General features: G+C 40.5%; 1 protein-coding gene and 1 long non-coding RNA gene across 5 annotated transcripts in view; one reads left to right on the plus strand and one right to left on the minus strand.

Annotated features, from left to right (window-relative positions):
* LOC130283260 (uncharacterized) overlaps nt 1–18,295 on the plus strand; it is a 105,686-nt gene that overhangs the window by 40,167 nt on the left and 47,224 nt on the right. The window lies entirely within an intron of this gene.
* Nucleotides 6,948–18,295, minus strand: part of SLIT1 (slit guidance ligand 1) — a 390,223-nt gene continuing 378,875 nt past the window's right edge. For all 4 annotated transcript variants that reach the window (XM_056532480.1, XM_056532484.1, XM_056532482.1 and 1 more), the window contains exons 34-37: nt 15,039–15,193; nt 12,558–12,846; nt 10,886–11,100; nt 6,948–9,099 (exon numbers count right to left, since the gene is read on the minus strand). In XM_056532480.1, the coding sequence (XP_056388455.1) occupies nt 8,861–9,099; nt 10,886–11,100; nt 12,558–12,846; nt 15,039–15,193 (898 nt within the window). In that variant the 3' untranslated portion in view covers nt 6,948–8,860. The remainder of the gene's footprint in view (nt 9,100–10,885; nt 11,101–12,557; nt 12,847–15,038; nt 15,194–18,295) is intronic.

The raw sequence follows: 18,295 nt of genomic DNA on the forward strand, positions 1-18,295 counted from the left end.
AGGTATGCTTTAACTCCTATAGTCATCCCATAATGGTGGCTGTAGGACTGGACAGAATTGTGTTATTGCACTGTGTCTACGCAGGTGTTCTGAAAAAATCTCTGACTTCTAAACCGATATATAATCCAATAAATCAGTGCAGAATTTTGGACCTAAATATGTCATGATATTACAAGTTGGAAATTCACAGTGTAGAGAGTACAGGAAATTACACATTGGCATATTGTGCCGCATGGTTACTTCTATGAGCTATCAGTGAGTTATGGGGGCGCCACAAGACCAGACATTAACCATTACTATAGCAAATGTTAGAGCAATCAGGATGTTTGTTGTTGAGTGTAATTCTATGTTAACACTGCACAATTTAAATCTAATATCAGTTAACGTTACCTGTGGCAGGTTGTAACAGTAGATTTATCATGGCAGCCATGGCCTGATTGAGGTTTGTGTGATTTCCAATGATGTTAATAGGGGTTGCGCAAAGCACTGCAAGCTACACTGTAATGTTATGGAAATGCCATGGCTAGCCACACTAAGCTGTGTACACAACTCCAATTATCCTGGAGATTTTTGGATAGTGTCATCTTACTGCTGGGATTCATCCTGTAGAAGCCACTGAGAATATTCACACGAGTTGTCATTTGGCATCGAGCATTAGGCCACTTCTAGCTGTTCTTCCATGTTGTGGACACAGTGGTATTTTACTGCTGCAGACAGAACCAATATATAAGTAAATAGCTTTAAAGGGGTATTCCACAGCCCCAGAGTCCGGAACATTTTGTTCCGAATGCTGGGTGCTGGCTGCGGAGTTTGTGACCGTCACGACCACGCCCCTTGTGATGCCACGCCACACCCCCTCAATGCAAGTCTATGGGAGGGGGCCTGGCAGTCGCCAGGCCCCCTCCCATAGACTTGCTTTGAGGGGGAGTGGCATGACATCACGACCCCCGCAGTCTGCATCCAGCGTTGGGAACAAAATGTTCCGGACGCTGAGGCAGTGGAGTACCCCTTTCAATAACCTGTCTACACACTTTGGTACGTTCTGCAATTCTGGTGGGGAGCAATGCCGCAGAAAAATCCCATGAAAGATACATCTTGGTTCATCCTTTATGGTTTTCCCACATTGAGGAGCTTCCTCACGGTATAGATAAATCTTCCTGAGTTCCCTTTTGTAGGCAGGGCCAGTCTTTGAGGTGTGCTACAACAGAGTGGAATAGTAATTTTATTATTTTCTGGGGTAAATTGACTAATACTATGTGCACTACAAACCATAAAAAGGTGTGTGATAAGCCAACTATCTGTACAAAAGGGATATTTCAAATTTGAGCACAGGTCCTCTTGAAGTAGTAATATGACCGCTTCGGACCTACGACACAGGCCCTTCCCAGAATTCTCAGCAAAAAATGAATGACCTTCAAGTCTCCAAACATCTTTACCTTTTTGGCATCGGAGTCACCATTATTTATGATTGACCGTGGTTATGAGACTATTTTTTCTGAAGTAAAGTTTTCTAAGGCACCTAACTACATACACAGCAGGGACAGTAATATGGGCACATGAGGGTGCAGTAAACACAATGATGGAGGAACAATCAGCATAGTATTGTTAAAGGGGTGGCAGGATGGGAGGTTTGTGTAGAGGATGAGGAATAGGTGTTGGAGCGAATGGAAGAAGAGGCCAAAAATGTCATTGTACCTTATAAAGAAGATGTCACCTGTAGTCACTGGATGCAGCTGTATGCAACCACTTAGACCGTCTGCCAAGCTTGTGTAGGATTGGTATCTACCACTGAATGGTCACTGTATGGCGGTATTATTAGTCTTTGTACATTAACTTTTATTTAGTAAAATAACATTCACTATGTGGTGGTAACATGAGGTCACGGTGTGGGGATATTTTTTGGTGCTGATATTGTGTTGGCCCAGCATAGCTTTTCCAGCTGCTATCCAGTACAGTATAGGTACAGTAGAGTACAGGCTGAGACAATAAAAGGTTTGCTGGATATTACTTCTGCATTTCAGACGAGGAAGGCTTATGTAATGGTATAATCTGAATTTGTCTGCCATTTTATACATACACTGAGGAAATTGTCCAGAGGGTTAATGTTTGAATTAATTACATAGTTAATAAGGTTGAAAAAAGACCAGAGTCCATCAAGTTCAACCTATAACCCTAATGAGGCCCTACTGAGTTGATCAAGAGGAAGGCAAAAAACCCTCATACTAGAGGTAAAAATTCCTTCCCGACTCATTCTGTACAGCTGAACATGATTTAGTCACATGCAGACTCCTAGCCAATAATGTAGGAGCCAGTCCCAAGTCTACCTTCCTCTCCTGAGGAAAAGGGGTGAACCTAACCTTGTTCTAATTAGTGTAGCCCCGGGTTCGCCTCGTGTCATATCCCTCAGCCCTCTGTTTCCTAAGAAAGCCAAAGTTTAGTAAGTCTAGTTACCGCTAATGTCAGGCAAACCTCCTACGAATAGGCCACGTACAAGTCACTTTGTCTGCAACAAATCTGTCCCTAAACCCAGTTCCAGCCTCAATGCAAGAATACAGTCTACAATTTTGTTTCAAGAAGGATCTTTTTAAGCAAGGCTAGAGATGAACAAGGGCCTTGCTATGTTTAACTTGATATTTTCTTGGCCTCTGGTTGGACCAATGCCAGCCTGTCTGCCAAGTCAGAGAGGACTTCTCTATGTGTCCCAGATTACCACAAAAAAGAGCAAAGTAGAGTCCTTAATTGCATTTCTTCATGGTCACTAGACATGTGCAGAACCAAAAATGTTGTTTCTGTTCGTTTCGTTCGTTTTCAAAAATATTTGGTTCTGTGAATATTCGGAATGCTGTTAATTCGTTATATTCGGTTTTCGGATGCATAGGCAAAAAAATTTTTTCGGATGCATTCGTTAATAACATCGAATGCATTCGTTAATTCGGATCTTTCGTCATATCTGTAAAATTCGTTAAATTTAGCATTCGTTACTAAATGAAATGCACATAAGTTTCACTTGCTGATCCTCCTTTGTAATAAATAGCAGGTGTTACCTTAGGATTCTTGTTGTTTTCAACTTTTTTTTGCAGTTTTCTCTGTGTAGGAAGGCAAGTTTTCCTCAGGTAAACCCAATGAAAAAAATCTAATTCATTCCTTACATTCGGTTTACTGATAACGAATGTATTCGTTATTCGTTAACATGCATTATTCGTTATTTAACAAATGCATTTAACTGTATATTCGTATTCGTATTCTTTTTCGGAAATATTCGATTTTTTTTTCGTGCATTTGGATTGTAACAAACACCCGAAAACGGGAAAATTCGTTAAGTTTAGTATTCGTTCCGAAACAAATTGCACATGTCTAATGGTCACCTCCCGCGAGATCCTCATCCAGTAGTTTTTGTCAATTGTACTGTGAGCTAGAGTATCAGAGATCTGTAACATCTACACTTATCTGCAGGAAACACAGTCACGTACACATGCCACAGCACTAAAGGTTCATCTCTACAACAGTATCTGCGAAAGCAGCATTATTTAAAGGGACAGTGACCAAATGCTTCTCATGAATAGTAAGTTGAGTCACCAAGCTGTGTTGTTTTAAACTACTCTCAAGTATTTGTATTATACTTGGGCAAAGTGAAGTAACAAGTTGTTTTATGGAATCCTGGCTTCAGAGGTCTCATTCCTGGGCTTTGTGGTCGGGAACAGCTTTTATTTGAAAAGGTGTGTGGGGGGACAACTACGTGACACAAACATTAGGGACTACTATCCTCATCATAAGCTTTTAATCAGTTCTCTGTGATCTCTAATGTATTACTTGATAACTATATTACTATATCTCTTGTATGTGTACAGTGGGGATCAAAAATTTGGGCACCCCAGGTAAAAATTTGTATTAATGTGCATAAAGAAGCCAAGGAAAGATGGAAAAATCGCCAAAAGGCAACAAATTACAGATTAGACATTCTTATAATATGTCAACAAAAGTTAGATTTTATTTCCATCATTTACACTTTCAAAATAACATAAAACGAAAAAATGGCGTCTGCAAATGTTTGGGCACACTGCAGAGTTAATATCTTGTACTGCCCCCTTTGGCAAGTATCACAGCTTGTAAACGCTTTTTGTAGCCAGCCAAGAGTCTTTCAATTCTTGTTTGAGGTATCTTTACCCATTCTTCCTTACAAAAGTCTTCCAGTTCTTTGAGATTTCTGGGCTGTCTGTCACGCGCTGCTCTTTTAAGGTCTATCCATAGATTTTCAATTATGTTGAGTTCAGGAGATTGTGAAGGCCATGGCAAAACCTTCAGTTTACGCCTCTTGATGTAATCCCCCGTGGATTTCGAGGTGTGTTTAGGATCATTATCCATTTGTAGAAGCCATCCTCTCTTTAACTCCAGCTTTTTCACAGATGGCATCAAGTTACCATCCAAAATTTGCTGAAATTTTATTGAATCCATTTTTCCTTCTACTCGTGAGATGTTCCCTGTGCCACTGGCTGCAATATAACCCCAAAGCATGATTGATCCCCCCCCCCCCATGCTTAACAGTTGGACAGAGGTTCTTTTCATTAAATTCTGTTCCCCTTCTTCTCCAAACGTATCTTTGCTCATTCCGGCCAAAAAGTTCAATTTTAACCTCATCGGTCCACAGAACTTGTTTCCAAAATGCATCAGGCTTGTCTATATGTTCATTTGCAAAGCTCAAATGCAGATTTTTGTGGTGAGGAAGTAGAAGAGGTTTTCTTCTGATGACTCTTCCATGAAGACCATCTTTGTACAAGTATCTCTTTATAGTGGAATAGTGTACCACACAGTGTCTGTCAGATCTTACTCTGATCCTGATGACTGCCATTTCTTAATTACATTCCGAACTGAGGATATTGACATCTGAAAACGTTTTGCTATCTTCTTATAGCCTTCTCCAGCTTTGTGAGCGTCAACTATTTGCAGATTTCTAGACAACTACTTAGAAGAACCCATGGTGCTGATTGTTGGGGCAAGGTCAGATGAGTCTGGGCATTTAAAACCTTTGAGATTGACATCACCTGGTCTTCCCAGATAATGATTGAGAACAATCCATGACACTGGCAGGTCTCAGCTTTGCAAAGGGGGCAGTGCATGCTATAAATTCTGCAGGGTACCCAAGCTTTTGCAGACACCATTTTTTGTTTTCTGTTATTTTGAAAGTGTAAATGATGGAAATAAAATTTAACTTTTGTTGACATATTATAAGAATGTCTAATCTGTAATTTGATGTCTTTTGGAGATTTTCCATCTTTTCCTTGGCCTCTTTATGCACATTAATATAAATTTTTACCTGGGGTGCCCAAACTTTTGATCCCCACTGTACAGTGGTCCCTCAAGTTACAATATTAGTCGGTTCCCGGACGACCATTGTGTGTTAAAACCATTGTATGTTGAGACCATAACTCGGAAACCTGGTAATTGGTTCTGAAGACCCAAAATGTCATCCAAAAATAGGAAAAAGTGAGGATTAAAGAAAAATAACTCAATAACTAATACAGACAAAGCAATTCCTTACATATAAAAGTAAGAAAGATCTGCTGGGAGCTGTAATCACTGTCTATGTAGAGGACAGGAGCTTCTTCAGGGTCCTGTACAGACACACAATGTCCTAAAAAAGTAACATGGAGCCACCCCGGGTGCTACCAGACACCAGTCAGTGCATGCACTTCAGTAATACAGGTGTTTTACCAGTGAATGTCCATTCTGATTGGTCGGTTCTTCCAGCCATTGACACATTTCACAGATCTAGACTGGCTGTAGCATTGTATGTAGAGTCTGGTTTCAAGTTATAATGGTCCAGAAAAGACTATTGTATGTTGAAACTCTTGTATATTGAGGCCATTGTAAGTTGAGGGATCACTGTATATTGAACAGTACAGTACATATCTTAGCCCCGTAACATATCTTCACATAAATGTATGCCATCAATCGCCTTACCTAGAGGATCCATGGCATTCGTTTATATCAGCTAAGGTGACAGAGGGGTTGTTGCGGTCAGTATCAGCGTCTAAGGAGCTTGGCGCGCAGAGAGGGGATTCCCTCTATCTACCTATCGGCACCCTGTGACACAATCATGGGGGGGTGCCGATAGCGTCAAAATAAAATTCTGCATAGGGTGCAGTTTAATGTGAACTTGGTCTTAGGCTGGGTTCACACCACGTTTTTCAAATACGGTAACTGTATACGATTTTCCGTAAAAAAACGTATCCGACCGTATCCGAAACCGTATGCATAGAGAATGCATTGTAAACCGTATTCCAAATGTTGTGTACGGTTGCATCCGTTTTGCCTCGGGTACGGTTTTGCCGATTTTTCAACCGTAGGCAAAAACGCTGTCGACCACGTTTTTGCCGCCGGTTGGAAAACCGTATGCGAACCGTATGCGGTTCTTTTAACATTGTTGTCTATGAGAACCGTACACAGAATTTCAGAATACGGTTGCACACGGTTTTTCTAATCCATTTTTTGGAGTTGACACATGCGCAGAATGGAATTTCAATAGAACAATAGTAACTTTATTAAATTGCTGGAAAACTAATTCCAACAAAATAGCAAAACCATTGGCAAAAACTGATGCAAACGGATAGAACCGTACGGAGAAAAACCGTATACGTTTTAATTTGGAGTCATACGGTTGCATACCGTTTTTGCCATAAGTTTTTAGCGGAAAACCGTATACGGTAACCGTATTTCAAAAACGTGGTGTGAACCCAGCCTTACAGCAGTGTTTCCCAACCAGGGCGCCTCCAGCTATTGCAAAACTACAACTCCCAGCATGCCCGGACAGCCTTTGGCTGTCCGGACATGCTGGGGGTTGTAGTTTTGCAACAGCCAGAGGTGCCCTGGTTGGAAAACACTGTCTTACAGTGACCGCTAGACTTCTTGATACTCTGTACACACATAAACTACACATAGAGAAGACCAGGTTCAGGTTGGAGAATGCTTGTTCTTTATTGTCCTTCCCTCTCTAGATTTATGGGATAATCCTGGAGGGGGTCACCTTACATTGTATGGCACCACAGGCGTTTGGCACCAAGTTCATCAGACATCACTGTTAGCACTACACTAGTGGCTACTACACAAGCATTTTGACACCAGGCTTAGTATAGTAAAAACATACTACTATATTACTCCTTTTAGGAATGTCACCCAATGCATTATGGGTAGCGCTGCAACATCCCCATTTACAGATGGGTGAAACTTTCGGATGTATGAATTGATATTGAGCAGTACCAGATTCTGAGGTTTTTCGATTTGGTTTGTTAGGGTACGTTCACAGGCTGGAATGTCCGCATGGAATGTGGCGGCGCTAGGACTGCTGGGAAATTCAGCGTCTCATAGACAACAATGCATTTCCGTGAGAAGTCTGCAGAAACATGTTCAATGTCTTTGCGGACGCCGGAATCAGGATTTCCGCACCTGAAACATCTGGCATGGAAATTCACAGTGCAGCAGAATCCCATTGAAATCAATAGAACTCTGCTGCTGCGGAATTTCCATGCAGAATTCCACACAGAAATTCTGCCGTTTGAACATGCCCTTAGAGAGGTGGTCCGTGATTCTAAAAACAGTTCCACTATTGTGCATGAGCTGTGCCTTGTTTTGCAGTATCCAATTTAAAGGAGTAGTGCAGTGAAAATAACGTATCCCCCGTATCTAAAGGACAGGGGATAAGTTATAGAATGTGGGGGGTCCGACTGCTGGGACCCCCGCGATCTCCTGAACGGGGCCCCGGCAGTCTGTCGGAAGCGGCCGTTCTGGCCCCTGCAGGAAGTGGGATACATGGAGTGGGCATTCCCGTCTCCGTGCGGGAATCGGCACGCCCCCTTCCGGCAGATTGCTGGGGCCCCGTTCAGGAGATTGCGGGGGTCCCAGCGGTCGGACTCCCCGCTATCTATAACTCATCCCTTATCCTTTGGATAGGGAATAAGTTATATTTCACAACACTACTCCTTTTAATCGGGCTGGGATGCAATTCCAGACATGGCCACTAGATGAGAGGTGCCGTTTTTTTGGGCAAAACAAAAAGTGAATATTTTTTTTTCAATTCTTGAAACCTCTTATCCAAATATTTAATGTAGTAACTTCTAATAAAACATCACCGCCTCATTGGGACTCAAAAAAAAAATAAAAAGAGGGAGAAACTGTTGGGACCCTACATTGTACAAGAAAATCTAAATCGTGTAAAAAAAACAAAACAAAAAAAAAAACACAATCGGTCGTATTTCACAGACAAAAGAAAGTGCTTTATGAAAGTGATGCGATGATCCCCTACTTTTTTTTTTACCGTTACCTCTTTCTAGGAGAAGTTAAACAATCGGAAAGTATATTTGTAGAACATTCTGCGCTATACAAAAATAAAAATAATGCAATACTGTCACAATGGTTACAAAAAAGAAAAACAATAAAAAAATCAAAAAAAAGAAAAAAAAAATGTATCTAACTCCAAGAAACAAAATAGACATAAAGCTTCCTTCGCACTCCGTGTAAATCTATCCACATTGTGTATAAATACATTTTGTGTTTTTTTAAAAAAATCTCTATCTACACATTTACCCTCTACACATATACCTTCTCTATACCTCTCCCAAAGATTACAACACTATACAACCAGTCAGCATGTGTGCGTGTCTCTCAATGTAGTAGGTACTGTTTATACATATAATTTTTGTTTGTTTTGCTGAATGCCACAGACATTAAGATGTTCACACATCTGAAAGGGAAGCAGAGTTCAGTTTTACAGAATGTATAGTCCGCTTTTTTTGTTGATTTTTTTTTCTTTTTTTTAATCCGTTAATCCGGTGTGGTATGATCTACGATGATCCAGTCCATTGAGATCCTACATACACTGGGAACAGCCGCACTTTATCGGCTTCTCTACATCTTCCATAAAAGAGGAGCCGTCGCTGCAGTCGAACGTGTACTTCCTGCGCTTCATGCGTAATCCTGTGCAGCAGCCCTGGTTGTTGCAGGATCCGCGGCACTCTACCCACGATACTGTGCGTGTGGTTTGGCAAATGGCGTATCCCCTCTGCACTTGGTAGTAATCTCTGACGGGCTCGCCTCTACATTCCGACTCTGTGTGAATAGGAGAACGCATTGTATTAGTTAAGTGAACATTAGGACAGAACTAATAGGGCCACCAACTTAAAGGGGTACTCCGCTGGAAAAAAAAAATGTTTTTAATCAACTGGTGCTAGAAAGTTAAACAGATTTGTAAGTGACTTCTGTTTAAAAATCTTAATTCTTCCACTACCTATCAGCTGCTGTATACTCCAGAGGAAGTTGTGTAGTTCTTTCCAGTCTGACCACAGTGCTCTCTGCTGCCACCTCTGTCTATGTTAGGAACTGTTCGGAGCAGAATAGGTTTGCTGTGAGGGATTTGCTCCTGCTCTGGACAGTTCCTGACACAGACAGAGGTGTCAGCAGAGAGCACTGTGGTCAGACAGAAAAATAAATTCAAAAAGAAAAGAACTTCCTCTGGAGCATACAGCAGCTGATAAGTACTGGAAGGATTAAGAATTTTAAATAGAAGTCATTTACAAATCTGTTTAACTTTCTGGCACCAGTTGATTTTAAACATTTTTTTTCCACCGGAGTACCCCTTGAAATAGGGCCTGTGGTGCCTTAAAAAAAAACTTCAGCTCTCATTACTTGGGTCTAGGTACCCTCCCTGTCCTCCAGCTATTGGTGAAATTGCTTTTGCGCCCAGTATACAAATGGAGGCCTAGAAAGTCAACTGAGTGGTCATCACTGGCCAGTTCTCAACGGGGAGAGTTTAGGGATACACCCGTGTGGACAATGGACTGTCAAGGGGGAGGTCATGGATGTTGCTATCCATGGACTGTCAAGGGGGAGGTCATCACTGCTTTCCGCGGGGTGTGAATCTGACTGATCTCCCCATTGTGCAATAAGTGGTGTCCAGTTGACAGTCCATAACCTGCATGGATGTGCACATACTGTCAAGAGGGTCGTAACCAATTCTGATTTATCAAAGGGATGCGAACGTGAGCCCCCTCCTCACTGAGAACTGATGACCACCTAGTTGACAGTCTATGTGTTCATTGGGCACCAAACTAATTGCAGCAATAGCTGGGAAACGGGAAAGTACAAAAAAGGGGTACTCTGGTGGAAATCAAATGTTTTCAAATCAACTGGTGCCAGAAAGTTTTACAGATAAGTAAATTACTTCTATTTAATAATCCTAATCCTTTCAGTACTTATTAGCTGCGGTATGCGCGAGAGGAAGTTGTGTAGTTCCTTTCTGTCTGACCACAGTGCTCTCTGCTGACACCTCTGTCCATGTCAGAAATTGTCGAAGCAATCCCCATAGCAAACCTCTCCTGCTCTGGACAGTTCCTGACATGGACAGAGGTGTCAGCAGAGAGCACTGTGGTCAGACTGGAAAGAACTACAAAACTTCTTTTGGAGCATACAGCAGCTGATAAGTTCTGGAAGGATTATTATTTTTAAATAGAAGTAATTTACAAATCTGTATAACTTTCTGGCACCAGTTGATTTGAAAACCTTTGTTTTCCACGTGTTTACCCTCAGAGTACTCCTTTAATTAAGTGTAACCCACACATGGATGAGAGCTGAGTTTGTTTTTTTTGAAGACACCACAGATTCCTTTTAAAGGGAACCTGTCATCACTTTCGTGCTGCCTGAATTATCGATGGCTTCTACCTACCCCTCCGGCCTTGATGGATAGACCTCCCTCTATATCCATACAGAGTAAAGCTGGTGCAAACCAACCTAATGACTTTTGGTTCGGGCAGCATGAAAGTGATGACATGGTTCCTTTATTTATTTTTTTATTTTGGCCCCGTTTTCTATATACACAACTGTTAATACCCTTACTTACCCTGATCACAGACGTCACCCACGTAGCCGTTGTCACACTCGCAGTATGCTTCCCCCACGTCTGAGATCTGACAGCGCCCATGTTGGCACTGAAGATTCCTGCAGGGATTATAGAGCTCTCCCCCTTGCTGATTGCAGAGGGCTCCCTTATATCCATCCTGGCACAGGCAACTGTAGGTCACAGAGTCCAGGGGCATGCAGGTCCCATGTACGCACCTGTAAAGAACATATTTAATTTTAGGAACTTGTAACAATGGTTATTTAGTCTCTGTAATGTATATACCTTAAAGGGGTTATCCAGGAAAAAAACTTTTTATATATATATATATATATATATATATATATATCTCAACTGGCTCCAGAAAGTTAAACAGATTTGTAAATTACTTCTATTAAAAAATCTTAATCCTTTCAGTACTTATGAGCTGTTGAAGTTGAGTTGTTCTTTTCTGTCTAAGAGCTCTCTGATGACACGTGTCTCGGGAACTGTCCAGAATAGAAGCAAATCCCCATAGCAAACCTCTTCTACTCTGTGCAGTTCCCGAGACAGACAGAGATGTCAGCAGAGAGCACTGTTATCAGACCGAAAATAACAACTCAACTTCAGCAGCTGATAATTATTGGAAGGATTACGATTTTTTAATAGAAGTAATTTACAAATCTGTTTAACTTTCTGGAGCCAGTTGATATATATAAAAAAAGGTATTTTTCCTGGAATACCCCTTTAACCATTAGGAAAACATTTGTATACTGTATTTGTCCAACAATGAATGTACATTGTGTACTGTGTAAGGCAGTGTTTCCCAACTACAGTGCCTCCAGCTGTTGCTAAACCACAACTCCCAGCATCTCCAGACAGCCGACAGCTGCTCCCTCTCCATAGACGGCAATGCATTTCCGAGCATATTCTGCAGTAAGAATTAACATGCCAATTCTTTCTGCAGAGGCCGGAATCGGAATTACCGCAGCAGTTGTTTCCACCAGAGAAATTTCACAGCAGAATCCCATTGAAAACAACTGAATTTCAAAGTGGAATTTTTCTGCTGGAATCCACTCGTAAATTCGGCCGCGTGAACGAGTCCAAAGACCAAGATTAGCTGTCAATCATTAATGTTCTTACAGTACGGACATTTTGGAATAAAGTTGCTCTAAATGAAGGGGCTGGTCCCCAAGTGTAGTATTAAGGTTTTATTTGCAACGCGTTTCGATCCCAGACAGGGATCTTCATCAGGCATACAGTTTGCATGGAAAAGCATACAATTATATGGACAATTTGATGTCTATATAAATTGTCCATATAAATGTATGCTTTTCCATGCAAACTGTATGCGTGATGAAGATCCCTGTCTGGGATCGAAACGCGTTGCAAATAAAACCTTAATACTACACTTGGGGACCAGCGCTTTCATTTAGAGGAACTTTATTTAAAAATTAGACTAACGTCACTCTGGGAAGTTCCTTGTGGCAGCGGTCTGGCTTTTTCTCTCTCCAGACGTCACTGTAACACGTAGGGTAAGGACCCACGTAAGGGTAAGGACCCAATTCTGATACACCCGCAAAACGGTCCTCACTAGAGGCACACCTCTTGTTGCTTTTTTTATCCTTTCTATTTCATTAATGTTCTTGTAATTTCCCCATATTACATATATATTACATATATCTACCATACTTACTTATGTCCTATGCAGGGATTGCTTATCTGTTGGTCACAGTGGGGGCCCATCCACCCCGTCTCGCAGTGACAGACTGGTCCATTGACGGCGTTGGGCTGGCATATGCCATGGAGGCAGAAAAGCTTCTTACATGGTTCACATCCTGGCACAACTCCGGGCTTCATCTGAGTCTTGGTGAAGTCCTGGAGCTCATTGTTGATATAAAGGTTGCGGATGCAGCCGTGGAAACTGGTGCCGTTAAGGATCTGCCATAGTCTGAAGGCAGCGGAGTTGACGTCCACCGGCATGCCTGGGACACAGAAACACAAGCCATGACTATGATGGACTGTAAAGGTGATGGTCTAGAGATAAGATATATATATACGAAATCAATGGTTAAAGGGGTACTCCCCTGGAAAACATTTTTTTTTTTTTTTAATCAACTGGTGCCAGAAAGTTAAACAAATTTGTAAATTACTTCTATTTAAAAAAAAATCTTAACCCTTCCAGTACTTATCAGCTGCTGTATTTTCCAGAGGAAGTTCTTTTCTTTTTGAATTTCCTTTCTGTCTGACCACAGTGCTCCCTGCTGTCCAGAGTAGGAGCAAATCCCCATAGGAAACCTCTCCTGCTCCGGACAATTCCTAAAATGGCCAGAGGTGTCAGCAGAGAGCACTGTAGTCAGACAGAAAGGAGATTTCAAAAGAAAAGAACTTCCTCTGGAAAATACAGCAGCTAATTACTGGAAGGGTTAAGATTTTTTAAATAGAAGTAATTTACAAATCTGTTTAACTTTCTAGCATCAGTTGATTAAAAAAAAAAATAAAAATTTCCAGGGGAGTACCCCTTTAACCATTCAGAAAATTTCCTAGAGATGTTGCAGTATATTTATATATTTATCCTTTCACTATATCATAGATAATGGTTGTTTTATGATATAGTTGATTTGCTTTTATTTAAATTAGTACCCTCAAATACATTTAAATAAACCTTTATATATATATATATATATATATATATATATATAAACATTTTTACAAATTTGTTTCGAAATTCAGTCAGTTATTCCATTAATGGTGGCCATTAGAGATGAGCGAACTTACAGTAAATTCGATTCGTCACGAACTTCTCGGCTCGGCAGTTGATGACTTATCCTGCGTAAATTAGTTCAGCTTTCCGGTGCTCCGGTGGGCTGGAAAAGGTGGATACAGTCCTAGGAAAGAGTCTCCTAGGACTGTATCCACCTTTTCCAGCCCTCGGGAGCACCTGAAAGCTGAACTCATTTATGCAGGAAAAGTCATCAACTGCCGAGCCGAGAAGTTCGTGACGAATCGAATTTACTGTAAATCCGCTCATCTCTAGTGGGTAGCTATTGTCTACCAAAAATTGCTATTTTTTATATTCAAATTTTAATAATTTTTTTTTTAAAGGAACACTAAATTGTTTTTAAACTTATTTATTTTGAAGGAGCACTCGAGAAAAAAAAAAGTTATAGGGTGTGTTATGGCAAGAACAGGGGGCAGGGCATGACTTCTCTCTCTGATGTTCTGCCCTTCGTACCTGCCAGAACATAATCAACATTGCAGATTAAGTAATTCAATAAGGATGAGCAGAAACCCAAATCTTTCCATCTGTTTAGGATCTAGTCCCGGTTTTGGCTTACAAGGCATTTAGCATCAGTAAAGTGTGAACTCACACCCATATAACTCCCACATGTATCTGTCAAGATCTTCTCCTTCCAAGACTATGTTCCCCCAGATGCTGTCTGGAAAAATTGTGACATATTTACTAGCTACGGATTTCTAAGTTCACGTCATTTTAAAGGGGTACTCCACTGGAAACCTTTTTTTTTTTTTTTTAAATCAACTGGTGCCAGAAAGTTAAACAGATTAGTAAATTATTTCTATTTAAAAATCTTAATCCTTTCAATACTTATCAGCTGCTGTATGCTCCAGAGGGAGTTGTATAGTTCTATTCTGTCTGACCACAGTGCTCTGTGCTGACACCTCTGTCCGTGTCAGGAACTGTCCAGAGCAGGAGAAAATCCTCATAGCAAACCTCTACTGCTCTGGACAGTTCCTGACATGGACAGAGGTGTCAGCAGAGAGAGCATTGTGGCCAGAATGGAAAAGAAAATTCAAAAAGAAAAAAACTTCCTCTGTAGCATACAGCAGCTGATAAGTACTGGAAGTAATTTACAAATCTGTTTAACTTTCTGGCACCAGTTGATAAAAAAATAAAATGTTTTCCAACGGAGTACCCCTTTAAGGGTGCAGAGGTGCGACTGCAGGGGAGGGATGCCGCCAGGGATAGCGGGCATAGGGCAAACGAACAGCACTGGAAGCCTTTACAAGAACTTCCTTCTGGCATTGGATGCTTGTCTAGGTAAGTATCTCCCGAAAGTCATTTTTGGAGCCAGACTTGGGGGTACAATTTAATTATTTGGTGTTGATTTGGTGTTTCAGCATGACAAGTGTTACAAACATCAGTTACAAGTCTTACCTCCAACATATAGGGGAGCTTCGCTGTTGAGAGTGTATTGTTTCCCGAAGTTGTCCATGGTCATGGGGGCACCTCCGTCAATGGACAGATTAACCATCTGGTCGAAGGTAACTAACTCCACCGTATGGAACTGGCCGTCATTGATAGTCTCTGCGCTGGAGAAGAGGAATTGTCAGGAATACTCCCCTCATTATCCTTCTATTCAGACAATAATGACTCCCCCGGGGAATGTTAAGAATCGTCTGCTATTTCTAAATTAAAGAGTGACAGTGCGGGCATATGGTGCACCGTGCCATCTGCCCACGGCCCTGGCTCCAGTAATCCTCCATCAAACAATGGTATCAGTATCAGGTCACTAACCGATCTCTATAATAAATCTCCACGCACCTCCCCGGGCCTGATTTACGGCGCTGCAGGTGGAGGCGCACATGTGGCAGACATTAGGCTTCATCTTGTTTGGCTAAATTTGTTTGTTCGTTGGTAGACAAAATTACCATCAAAGACGAATAATTTACATGGTGTTGTCAACGAATCTGTGCCACGCTCAACAATGCGGAATGTCACTCGATATCTGCATGAAGACCAAAGGAGGGTTTGCTCTCCTGTGTGTGTGTATATATATATATATATATATATATATATATATATATATATATATATATGTATATAAAGAGAAAAAAATATATATGTATATATCTATCTAACTACATACATGTGTATATATATTTTTTTTCTGTCATATATATATATATATATATACATATATATATATATATATATATATATATAATATATATATATAATGTATATGTATATAATGTATATATGTGTGTGTATATATATATATATATATATATATATTATAACTAAATATATATTTATATCTATATTAATAAAAAAATATATATAAAAAAAAATATATATATATATATATAAAAAAAAAAAAATATATATATATATATATATATAAATATAAAAAAAAAAAAAAATATATATATATATATATATATATATATATATATATATATATATATATATTTATTTATAAAGACTGAAGAACAAGCAAAATGTCCAGCACAGGTGAATATGGAACGATGCTTCTTTGTTCAGATAAAAACTTCAGGTACATGGAAGACACACGGACAATGGTGACGCGTTTCGGCCTTGATGTCAGGCCTTAGTCATGACTAAGGCCTGACATCAAGGCCGAAACGCGTCACCATTGTCCGTGTCTTCCATGTACCTGAAGTTTTTATCTGAATAAAGAAGCATTGTTCCATATTCACCTACGCTGGACATTTTGCTTGTTCTTCAGTCTTCACATTTAGGCGCTGCCCACGCCAGTCCGAAGCGCTACGGGGCTTGGGGGGAGTGAGCTGGACATCACTTTACATTACTTACTATATATATTTATATATTTCTAACATGACACTTCTGTCATGTTAGACATAACTAATTGATTGCTGAACAAGTACTTGTTTCTAGAAAAGCTGAGTGGATAGTCGCCGTTTCCTAAAATCTTGGTTAATCTGTTTCATACTGATGGAGTTATATGGGCATTGCTGTGCGAAGGGTTGTGTGAATTAGAAAAGCGTGGCTGATTCTTCTAGAAAGAGGGCCGCTCTTGTCAGTGGGCTGTGTCTGGTACTGCATCTCGCTCTCAATGAACTGAATACAAAGACTTATTTCTTTTAAAAACAGTGCCACACCTGTCCTCAGGTTGTATGTGGTATTACAACTTGGTTCCATTCACTTCAATGGACCTGAGCTGCAATACCACACAAAACACAATCAACACAAACAGACATTTTTTTTCTATTCTACTACAATTGTAACCACTAGGCCAGTGTTTCCCAACCAGTGTGCCTCCAGCTGTTGCAAAACTACAACTCCCAGCATGCCCGGACAGCCGAAGGCTGTCCGGGCATGCTGGGAGTTGTAGTTTTGCAACAGCTGGAGGCACACTGGTTGGAAAACAATGTATTAGATTGACCAGATGTATCAACAAATGTCTGATGTCTCTGGCCGCATTAAAACCACTGTAGAATCTACGTTTTATTCTCTTCTTATAGATCCCATTAAGTACTGGTTGGGAACACTGCACTAGTCTATGCTTGAACTGCCATTGGAGACCCCATTCATGCAGGACTATACATGCCATCAAAATGGCACAAAGGGTACGTTCACACAGGCGGATTACGTGTGGAATTTCTGCAGTGTATTTGCTGCGGAAAATCAGCAGCGGAATTTGCTACCATTGACTTCAATTGGTCTGAAGGAAAATCTGCAAATCTGCCTCTATTGCGGCTTTTCTGCTGACCCATTTGAAGTCAGTGGTAACAAAATCCACTGCAGATTTTCTGCAGCAGATACGCAGGTAAACCACCCATGTGAACGTACCCTAATGGAACCCTGACCATCCCAGTTAAAGGGGTACTCCGGTGAAAAACTTTTTTCTTTTTTTTTTTAAATCAACTGGTGCCAGAAAGTTAAACAGATTTGTAAATTACTTCTATTAAAAAAAATCTTAATCCTTCCTGTACTTATTAGCTGCTGAATACTACAGTGGTAATTCTTTTATTTTTGAAATACAGAGCTCTCTGCTGACATCATGACCACAGTGCTCTCTGCTGACATCTCTGTCCATTTTAGGAACTGCCCAGAAAGTATATGTTTGCTATGGGGATTTCCTTTTACTCTGGACAGTTCCTAAAATGGACAGAGATGTCAGTAGAGAGCACTGTGCTCGTGATGTCGGCAGACAGATCTGGGTTTCAAACGGAAAAGAATTTCCACTGTAGTATTCAGCAGCTAATAAGTACAGGAAGGATTAAGATTTTTTAATAGAAGTAATTTACAAATCTGTTTAACTTTCTGGCACCAGTTGATTTAAAAAAAAAAAAAAAAAAAAAAAGTTTTTCACCGGAGTACCCCTTTAAGACAATGGGGTCCATATAATGGAATGGAACCAACACAGTCTAGCAGCTTCTGTTGATGAAGGGGAGTCAAATCACACCTCAGGCCTTGTCCACACAGTATAATATGAGGTTATACAGAAACAAAAAAAAAAAAGAGCTTATTTCTTTTAAAAACAGTGCCACACCTGTCCTTAGGTTGTGTGTGGTATTACAACTTGGCTTCATTCACTTTGATGGAACTGATCTACAATACCACAAAAAACCTGAGGATAGGGGTGGCGCTGTTTTTGGAAGAAATTAGCACAATTTTTTAGCATTCTGGATAACCCCTTTAACGGT

Source organism: Hyla sarda, chromosome 7 (genome assembly GCF_029499605.1).
Source record: "Hyla sarda isolate aHylSar1 chromosome 7, aHylSar1.hap1, whole genome shotgun sequence".
NCBI classification, from domain to species: Eukaryota; Metazoa; Chordata; class Amphibia; order Anura; family Hylidae; genus Hyla; species Hyla sarda.